This window comes from Rutidosis leptorrhynchoides, chromosome 2 (genome assembly GCF_046630445.1).
Source record: "Rutidosis leptorrhynchoides isolate AG116_Rl617_1_P2 chromosome 2, CSIRO_AGI_Rlap_v1, whole genome shotgun sequence".
NCBI classification, from domain to species: domain Eukaryota; kingdom Viridiplantae; phylum Streptophyta; class Magnoliopsida; order Asterales; family Asteraceae; genus Rutidosis; species Rutidosis leptorrhynchoides.
This window is the reverse complement of record NC_092334.1, coordinates 358,684,605-358,695,055: the sequence shown is the minus strand read 5'-3', so window position 1 is coordinate 358,695,055 and position 10,451 is coordinate 358,684,605. Positions and strand designations below refer to the sequence as shown.

Genomic DNA, 10,451 nt, shown 5'->3' with positions numbered 1-10,451 from the left:
TCATGCGAGTATTGTTGGTCTTGGTCGTGCTTTTGAAGATGCATTGGGTCTGTTTAATAAAACAGTTGGGTTTGATATTTTAGGTAATCCGAGTGAGGTCGCTGCCCCAATACTCATGAAGAAATTGGCAGATGTTTATTTCACAAAGGTTACCGCTTCTGCAGAATCCACTTTTTCGTTATCTCCCCGACAATCGGCCTTATGGAAATCGCAGCAGGGTGATCACACCTCTGCTTGGCTAAGGGCAGTCCCTATTTTGGGGTTGGGTCAGACGATGAACGCAAAGACTTACCGATGTGTGTTGTGCTACCGGTTGGGTGTTCCTTTGTTCTCTATCTCGACGGCATGCTCTGCCTGTTCAAGGGTTTTTACTGGGGATATTTTCGGGGATCACGCGGTGTCTTGTGCTGGTATGGTGGGTATTAAGCATCGACATAATGTTGTTCGGGATTCCCTTGTTGATGTTTGTTATCGATCTGGGATTTCAGCGAGAAAGGAGGTTGACATTGGGTTGTCTGTAGGGAACGATAGGGCCCTCAGACCTGCAGATGTGTTACTTTATTCCTGGGATTGTGGTCGCGATGTTTGTGTTGACTTGACAGGGTCTTCTCCTTTGACATTGTCTGGGCTTTATGACTTTGTCCCTGAACGTGCTGTGGTTGATGCTGCTCGTCGGAAGCGGGTCAAGTACGAATCTAGCTGTCAGACGATTGGTTATGGTTTCATTCCTTTCTCATTTTCTTCCCTTGGGGAATTAGAAAAGGATGCTGTTTCTTTGCTAAAGCGGGTTCAGAAGAGTTCGATGGCGCAAGATATTGGTGCCGATGCTGCTGCTCATATTTTTACTAGGATAGGTTTTGCTATTGCTAGAGGTGTGGGGGCCCAGATTGTCTCTAGGCTCCCCACTAATTTTTTGTAAGTTTTAATACTTTTAAGTTTATAATAATAATAATAATAATATAATAATAATAATAATAATAATAATAATAATAATAATAATAATAATAATAATTAAAAAGGCACAAGTGTAGAGATGGATTAGATATTGATTAAAAAACAGATAAATAATAATAATAATAATAATAATAATAATAATAATAATAATTATTATTATTATTATTATTATTAATTTATTAATTTATTAATACTTTTGCATTTAACTGTACAATGTACAATACTTTTACATTAGTTATTACGCTAATCAACTTATGAGATTTGATGTCTTGACCTTAACCTATGGCTATAAATATCTTACCTTCCCTTTCTAGATTCTTTCCTCTACGCTTCCGGTCGAAGCGTGTTTTCCTCTCTTCCTTACGCTACGTATTTTCATACATCCAAAACAAGAGAGGAAAACTTTAACCTAATTTTAACACTCCCTAATTATCACATCTGTTCATTTCGATTCTATTCGCCGTCAGGTATTATTCATCTTTAATTCTATTTCATTCTAATTGTTAGTTAGGGTTCCTAATTACGCACCAGATCTGATGTATTTGTTTACATATATTTCAATTTCAATAAACCCTAACTCGAACTCGGTTCATTATACAAATCAGTAACTTGCTAATTAAGGTTCTATATGCATGATGCATGATTCACACAATAAGCTATATATTACAATTTGTTTGATTTTGTATTAATTAGGTTACGAATTAATGGTTAGTTACTTATAACGAGCTTAATTTAATACTGAGATTTAAATATGTAATTTATTTGGTGTAGGTTGCTTTCAATAAACTCTAATTTGAAGTCGGTTAATTATGCACATCAGTAACTTGCTAATTAAGGTTTTATATGCATGATTCACACAACGTGTACGATGTCTTCCATATATATGAGTTCATATAAACTTTATATTACAGTTTGTTTGATTTTGTATTAATTAGGGTACGAATTCATGGTTAGTTACTTATAACGAGCTTAATTTAATACTGAGATATATAAATATGTAATTGATTTGGTGTAGGTTGCTTGATATTGATTTGTAGATATGGTTGCTACTGCTACTGAAACTACGACTGCGGCTCCTCGTTATGCGCCAGAGGATCCTACTCTTCCTAAACCATGGAAAGGATTAGTTGATGGTAAGACTGGGTATCTTTATTATTGGAATCCGGATACGAATGTTACGCAATATGAGCGGCCGGAGGGGCCTAAGGGTTCTGCTCAACCGAAAAAGTCCTCTTCTGGTGGTATAAGTTCTGCAGTTTTGGTTGAACATACTTCTCAACAAGAGAATGGGTTTAATGATGATGACGATAGATATGGTAGAAGCAACAATGGTGGATCTAAGTATTCTTCTGGAACAAGATGTCATGAAGTATGTGTTTTAACCTCTCTTTTTTCTGTTACACTATTGTTTCTTTTTTGTTCTCTTCTATTGCATTTGTTTGATCAAAATCATTCTTGTTTAATCATAATTTTTTAGTTTAATGATAAGTTTTTATGTTATCATGCCAATGTGTGCTAATATAATTGACTAGTTTCCAATTTAGCTAGATACTCTGTTTTTGTACTTCATGCTCAGTTAACGTGCTATATAATATAATGCTTCTCTACTTAATTTTTGATTTTTGTGTATATAATTTCAATTTGCATGTCATATGTGTTTGTACATTATATTTTTGTATTTGCAACTACAAAAGAATAGGAAAAGTTAGGGATGTATCAGGTATTCACATTTCAGATGGTTGAGTTAATTTTTGTTAAGCACAAAGCATAATAGCACAATGCCTCTAAGGTTGAATTAAATAAAAGGAAGTAGAATACGGTTAAGAACATTAATTTGTGATTAGCTCAAGTCTCGGTATTTCGAGCTAGGAACTGTATATGGATTTTTATGAAAATAATGTTAAGTTACCATTTGATTACTTTATTAAAATGTTTTTTGGTAATATGGCAAATATAACGAATTTCCAAAGTTTCAAAAATTATGTATCTTTAATGGGTAGCAAATTTTTCATGCTGTGTTATTATTCTGGATTCTAACTAAACTAATCGCTATCTTGTTTATACTTCTACATCAGGGTACAAGAAATGGGTCCCATCGTTCACACAGCTCCCCAAATGAGACACTTGCTGTGGGACCAGGAGGAACTTCTGTTCGGCCTTACACCTCCTCAGGTGGAAGTGGTTTATCACCAGATGCGTATCGTCGGAAACATGAGATAACTGTAACGGTAAGCATCATATGGTTTTTCGTTTTGCTGCTTTACATCGCAAATTCTACAGCTTCGTTTACAATGATTGCGCTATGCTCTGTTTGAGTTCATTTTAGTTCAATACAATCTTAAACATGTATATCTGAATTTTAAAATATTCACAATTTCTTTATTTGCAGTAATGCATGTGTGACACTATTCCTTTGTTTGCTAGTGATTAAAGCATGCATTGTGATTTTACTCATATAATTGAGACAAAAATAATGATTGTACTTAATTAAGAGACTGTGATTCAGACCAACGCTCTTAATCAGTCATAGTTGTGAAAAGTGCACCTGAGGTCCAATGGTCAAGGCTTTATCACCATTGAGTCGAGGCATAATAATAGGGCACACCAAGTTGCTGCATCTGGGGTTGGGGTCAGTTATGGGCTTGGGTTTGCTTGATATATGCTTGCCGCTTGTTTAGTACTCTGTATATCTTTCTTCTTTTCTGCAACCTAAGATCTATATACATCAATACCAGTATTTATAAATTTTATATCATATGATACCATGTGGATGGACTTCATATTTTGGCCTCACTGACTCTTTTGCGGATTAATCATATAACATGTTTGTATGTAGTTTATTTAATATTTAAATGCTGTAGGATAGTAATGAACTGGATTTTGCAGGGTTTTACCTATGTTGATCCTGTTAGAATTTATCTTACGATGAGCTCTAACACTTGGTTCTTAACTTTTTAGGGAGACAATGTGCCCCCGCCTTTCACGTCATTCGAAGACACAGGGTTCCCTTCTGAGTTGCTGCGAGAGGTATGTATTCTGTTATAATTTTCAAGACTTCTGGTGCTTATCATGATGTTGTGTAACTTATCCGACGTAGGTAAACTAGTGTTTTATGCATGTTTCTCTGTCAATACGGAAGTTTCATTAACTTTCAGACTTATGTTCTGCTTTTCCATCTTTACTTTGTTTCCCAGGTGCGATATTTTTGCTCCATGGAGGAGCTAAATGTCGTACGCTGTGCCACCTCACTATTATGTATGTGGTTGCATACATTCTGGAGTACTCTTGAACGGTTGACCAATTCTCTCAAAGGGCTTTCTGAATCATCTATGGTCGTGTGGTGGTGACTCCCGATGGTGATGATTCTGTTTGCCGTTGGTCCGACTGAAGAAAGAGGCCTCCGCTTGGCGCGAACTCGTGTTGATCGTGCTTCTTGCATCGGTCACATGATTAACTCCATAAAGAAAGGAAATCAGATGTTACCTCTGCTTATGGAGGTTGCTGGTTCTATGGTTTTTTAGGTACTTGAGGCTGGGTTTACAGCCCCAACTCCAATTCAAGCACAGTCATGGCCTGTTGCTCTTCAAAGTAGGGACATAGTTGCCATTGCAAAGACGGGTTCTGGGAAGACTTTGGGTTATCTGGTTCCTGGATTTTTACATCTTAAAAGAGTCCACAAGAATCGACAATTGGGTCCAACTGTTTTGGTTCTATCACCCACTCGAGAGTTGGCTACACAGATACAAGTAGAAGCTGTCAAATTTGGAAAATCGTCTAAGATACTATGCACGGTATGCCCTTTGCAGCTCTTTTCCTTTTGTATATATTTGATTTTTGTCTGTCTGTAAAGTTTCTTGTTAGGTGAATTTCTAAAGGTGGCAAGATGGTTCATTGTTAGGTTGGTTACTGGGTTTAAACGGGTTTTCATTAAGATAACCATAGCAATGTATTTTTGGGTTTACTTGCTGTTGAAATTATAAATATATTCACAATCAGTTATTGTGTCTAATAATCTAGTTATTGATTTAAGACAATCGAAGGGTTTTTTTCTTATAGACTAAAGTTATTTTCTGGGCGACTTTTGGCCTAATATGTTTTTCAAGCTGATATATATGATGTCTAAGTGGAAACAGATCACTTATTTATAAACGAATTGTTCATGAGTAAATGGGTTGAGATTGTCACCATCGGTAAATTCTTTATACTCCGTATATGTTACTGCTTTTGCTTATCTATTTTTTTATTATGTTCCTAAGTGCTTATATGGAGGAGCACCAAAGGGCCCACAACTAAGAGATCTAGACCGTGGCACTGATATTGTAGTTGCGACTCCTGGTCGGTTAAATGATATTTTGGAGATGAGAAGAATAAGCCTTGGTCAGGTTACTTATTTGGTCTTGGATGAGGCTGACAGAATGTTGGACATGGGATTTGAACCTCAAATAAGGAAAATAGTTAATGCGATTCCTGAACGTCGTCAGACTCTTATGTACACTGCTACGTGGCCAAAGGAGGTCCGTAAAATTGCAGCAGATCTATTGGTTAACCCAGTTCAGGTCAACATCGGGAATGTTGATGAGCTTGTTGCCAATAAGTCAATCACACAGGTACCAAACATGGTTTCTTTCGTTTCCATCATGCATTTTTTTATGAAATTTGTTCAGTAGCTGCAGGGAGTAAGAGTGGCAAATGGGCAAGGAAACGTTTTGTAATCGTTGACTGCCCTAAAACAGTGAAACACTAAACCAAGAATAATAATGTTTTTCGAGTAACTTTCGTGAAGAAAGTCATTATGCTTTATTTCATTTGAAGTACATTATCGTAGCTTCTGACCTGCTCCCTAAATGTTTTTATTAGTTTTTTTTTTCCTTTTTTTTTTTTTTTTTTTAAATTGAACTTATAGAGATAGAACATAACCGGACTTCACACGTTGATTAGTGAACTTACTGAAGTTGTCATCACTATTATTAGTATCTATTATTGAAGTTGTCATCACGAATATTAGTATCTATGTATCTAAATTGGCCAGCTGTATGTACCCTTTTGCTTCATAGTGCTGTCAGTTTTTCTAATCGGGTGTTTGTATGGTTGCAGTATATTGAGGTTATAGCTCCGATGGAGAAACAAAGACGATTGGAGCAGATCCTTCGATCTCAAGAACCGAGAGCGAAGGTCATTATCTTTTGTTCAACTAAAAAGATGTGCGATCAACTGGGTCGTAATTTGACTCGCCAATTTTCTGCTGCTGTAATTCATGGCGACAAATCTCAAGGGGAGAGGGATTATGTGTTGAATCAGTTTCGCAGTGGCAGGTCTCCAGTACTTGTAGCCACTGATGTTGCTGCCAGGGGATTAGATATTAAAGATATCAGGTTTTAGATTCTCTTCATTTGTTTAATGTAATTTCTTTTTTTTTATTTTTTATATTATGTAATTTACATGCAATTTTTTGTAGGGTGGTTATCAATTATGACTTTCCTACCGGAGTCGAAGACTATGTACATCGAATCGGAAGGACTGGGAGAGCAGGTGCAACCGGAGAGGCTTATACATTTTTCGGTGAGCAGGATGCAAAACATGCTTCAGACCTCATCAAAGTATTGGAAGGCGCAAATCAACGTGTACCCGCAGAAATTAGAGGCATGTCATCACGCAGTGGTGGAATGGGTAACAAGTTTAAACGATGGGGTTCTGGGCCTGGGTCTAGTTTTGGGGGTGGTCGTGATGGAGGCCGCGGAGGTCGATCTGGTTCAAGCTTTGGTGGAAGAAGTAGTTTCGGTGGAAGGAGTGGCTTCGGAGGTCGCGACAGGTACTAAATTCTTAAAAAATAAAGACAAATTACTAAGATGGTCCTTGTGGTTTGTCCAAAATTGTTGGTTTGGTCCCTGTGGTTTTTTTCCGGATAAAACAGTTCCCGTGGTATGCAAATTTTGCTTATATAGTCCATTGAACTGACTGTCGTTAAAAAAATCTCGTTAGAGTGGGTCATATGTTCTGCACATGAAGGTGAATTCGTCAGTGCGATGACTCAATTTAACGTGATCTTTTAACAGCCGTCGGTGCGATGGACTATATAAGCACAGTGACTACTTATTAATTTGTCAAAAATAAATTTCTTGATGATTCTTTCAGTCGGTGGTTTTTGTAGTAAATTTTGATTTTATTCAGAAATTAAGATCAATATATTTTCTATTACAGCAATAGGTTTGCTTCGGGTGGGTACCAACAAAAGAGCTTTAATGATAATTTTGTTGGTGCTGGAGAGAAGCGTGGCAGGAGCCGAAGTCCACCTGGCAAAGTTGGTTCAGGATGGGGTAGGACCCACAGTCGTAGCCGTAGCCCTGAGAGATTTGACAAGGCACCAATGGCGTCTAGAAACAATATGAAATCAGCACCTGACGTGTTTCGTCCTCGATTTCGTCCACCTGGTGCTGATGAAGATGAGGAGGGTATGATTCGAGAGTAAGCTGGGACTGCAGCTTTGACTTTTTGCAGTTTATTCTTTTATCGGTCAATGAAGGTGCTTTTTAGAAGGTGAAGGACTTCGATTATGTTAAGTTGTAGTATAAGTTGAGCAAATCACAGTATGTCGCGAAAAAGCATATGAAAGGCTGCACTTGAGATGTTTGGTTATGTCTTCCTTCATCGAATGTGTACACTGTAGATGGTTTGTTAGTTATTGGTGGTTGCTGTATTTTAAGTTTGTTGTTCAATGATATGAAGTTATGTACTCATAAACAACGAATATGTTTTTGTACTAACATTTCTATTATTTTAATATTTGGTCTATATGTAACAACTAAATACATTTTCATGTTTGTCAAAGTAGGATTTGAAACCAATAATATGTGTTTTTTTTTTTTTTTTTTTTTTTTTTTTTGGTACCAATAATATGTGGTTATATATAGTCTTCCTAATAGCCAATAACCATTGTTATATAACGTTTCAAGTCAAAACATTAGAGAGTTGCTTTACTTTGGTTAATGTAGATGTTACTGTGTTCTTATAACGCTGAATCCAGACCTCTAGTCTGCTTGGGTTCATGATGAAGCAACACTATGAACACATCTTGATGCAAGCCTTCACAATGGTAGCTTTAACATTATAGTGTGCTATGAATTTGGTATATTTCAAAATAATGAAAAGGAAATTTTTTTAACACAATCAGCTTTAAGATATTGAAAGGTGTCTCAAATACTGTTATGGAAAAGACATCATTTGTATCCTAAATTTCCTAATTCTGTACAAATTACCAACCAAAATCCTTTCTTTTTGGAACCTACTCATTCTCATGATCCATTTAGTCCATATTGAGCTTCTTAACTTAATGGTTGTTTAATAGAATCGATCTCTTTATATGTTTCAACTTCTTGTGAGTTGAACACTGAAGAAGAATAGGATTTTAAAAGAAATCCTCAGGAACCAATGGATCATACACCACTTGCTCCGCAATTCAATTATCAGATGTTTGGGTCGATATTCACAAATTCTCCCCAAGCGGTTTCGTGTTTGAGTTCCGTTGACATCAAGCAACAAACTAAAGGAAATGGTACAAAGAGCAAGGGCCGAAGGAAGAATGGTAAAAGTTGGCGAAAAAATGTAATTATCAAAGGACAATGGAATTCTGAAGAAGACAGGTAATTTTCATCATGGAGTGTACTCGTCTTTCTTAAATTTCCCTAATTTTAATTAATATTTGTTTTTATGTTTTTATTTGTAGGTTGGTGGTGCATTTGGTAAATCAGTATGGTGACAGAAAATGGTCTCGGGTTGCTGAAAAGCTTCCTGGAAGGATTGCAAAACAATGCAGAGATAGATGGCAAAACCATTTGAGGCCTGATATTACGGTATCCTTTCCGCAATTATTATTATTATTATAAATAAAAATAATGTTTGTAGTAAGTCTCAAACCCGTAAACACATGGAATAGAAATTTAACCAAACATATATTGTGTCCATCGTCATACATCTGCAAAAACATTTTTCCAAATTTAATACAGTAGCACGCAAGTGCAACATTGTGTTCTTGATGAGTGGAGGTGGTAAAATGGTCGGGTCGTGTTATGGGTCAAACATAATTCCTATAGTGTGGAACAAAGAAGGTGGAATTCGGCTTATTAACAAGTAAAAACATAACAAATTATTCATTCTTTAGAAGTTCATATATAAGCGAAGTGCTATAAATCATTACGAGCACAAGATTACTAAACTAATAATTTAACTTTTCAAAATTCGCATTTTACGAGGTTATATGCATATGAGGGTGTGCAAAATAAACCATCGAACAGAGCCCAAAACTTTGAAAGGGCCCAAAAATTTAAAAACTCTTTGTATATTCTTGTTTCGCTATCGGTCCAAATATGACAAAAAGAATTTCTAGCCGAAAAAAAGTTTTTTTCTTCACGCAACACAAATTACTTCAAATCATACGTCATTTTTATTGAAAGATATCGAAATCGAAAGCAATGATAACCCTTTTTTTTTTTTTTTTTTTGTTGCTATTTATAACGATAACTTTTTAGTAGTATCATCCTTTTTATATGTATTGAAAAATTTAACATTTATAATTGCCCATTTTTAAATCTCGAACATGTACTTAAATATTAATGAGACCGCCTTGTGCATCTGATATAGACATAATATACAACCCATATCGAATTTGTCACCTCCAATGATTCATTTTTATTGTGATTTAATGTTGTTTTAACAGAAAGATGCATGGTCTGAGGAAGAAGACAGGTTATTGATAGCGATTCACAAGGAAATTGGAAACAAATGGTCAGAAATAGCAAGAAGGTTGCCAGGTAGGAGCGAAAACACGATCAAGAACCACTGGAACGCAACCAAAAGAAGACAAATATCGTCTAAAAGGCGTGGCAAGAACAACTACCAATCGCTTCTGCAAGACTACATCAGAAGTGTCCCTTCGTCGTCTTCTTCTTCGTCTACTGAAGATCAACTCAACATCAAACACAATGATGATAACAAGTCCGAGGTTGTTGTTTTTGACACCCAAAACGCTCCTCTGCAAATGGATGTGAACGACTCGTTTACATCTTCATTAGGGGATTACAGTTTAGGTACTATGTTTGGTTATGTGCCAGGTGTGCCGATGGTCAACGACTGCAGCTTTGACTTTGACTATGTGCAATCTAATTTGACTAGTCAGTTGGAATTTGACTTCAAGAAGGAGATGGACTTTCTGGAGATGCTCTATCAATAGGAATCTTTTATAGCTTTTATATTCTATTGGGATAATATTGTTTGAACCTGGTTTGAACTGTGTGTAGTTCATGTTCTTACTTTTGGACAGATTTTATTTCAGTTATTGTCATTTTTTTTAAGGTTGTTTAGTTGCTTCTACAAAAAGTATGTTAACAAACTGGTATTTTATTTTATGGGGTTCTTTGTATTAAGTAGTGTTGCAGAACTCGGAATTACTCGGCGAGTACTCGTTTTTGCAACTGGGGAGTACTCGGTCAAATTCGGTCAAACTC

The 10,451-nt window shown here is 36.2% G+C and overlaps 1 protein-coding gene across 1 annotated transcript; it reads left to right on the top strand.

Annotated features, from left to right (window-relative positions):
- Positions 1–1,378: 1,378 nt before the first annotated feature.
- LOC139894442 (DEAD-box ATP-dependent RNA helicase 14-like) lies at positions 1,379–7,768 on the top strand. Its single transcript, XM_071877735.1, has 9 exons — positions 1,379–1,421; positions 1,970–2,323; positions 3,030–3,182; positions 3,913–3,981; positions 4,476–4,745; positions 5,211–5,561; positions 6,049–6,326; positions 6,410–6,763; positions 7,153–7,768. The coding sequence occupies exons 2-9, from the start codon at positions 1,994–1,996 to the stop codon at positions 7,418–7,420; spliced, it is 2,073 nt and encodes a 690-aa protein (XP_071733836.1). The 5' UTR covers positions 1,379–1,421; positions 1,970–1,993; the 3' UTR covers positions 7,421–7,768.
- The last annotated feature ends 2,683 nt before the right edge of the window (positions 7,769–10,451 follow it).

Coding starts and splice junctions, on each gene's coding strand:
- LOC139894442 (XM_071877735.1), top strand. CDS start 1,994: ATGGTTGCTACTGCTACTGAAACTACGACTGCGGCTCCTCGTTATGCG. Junction 4,746..5,210: donor CGTCTAAGATACTATGCACG/GTATGCCCTTTG, acceptor TATGTTCCTAAG/TGCTTATATGGAGGAGCACC. Junction 5,562..6,048: donor CCAATAAGTCAATCACACAG/GTACCAAACATG, acceptor GTATGGTTGCAG/TATATTGAGGTTATAGCTCC.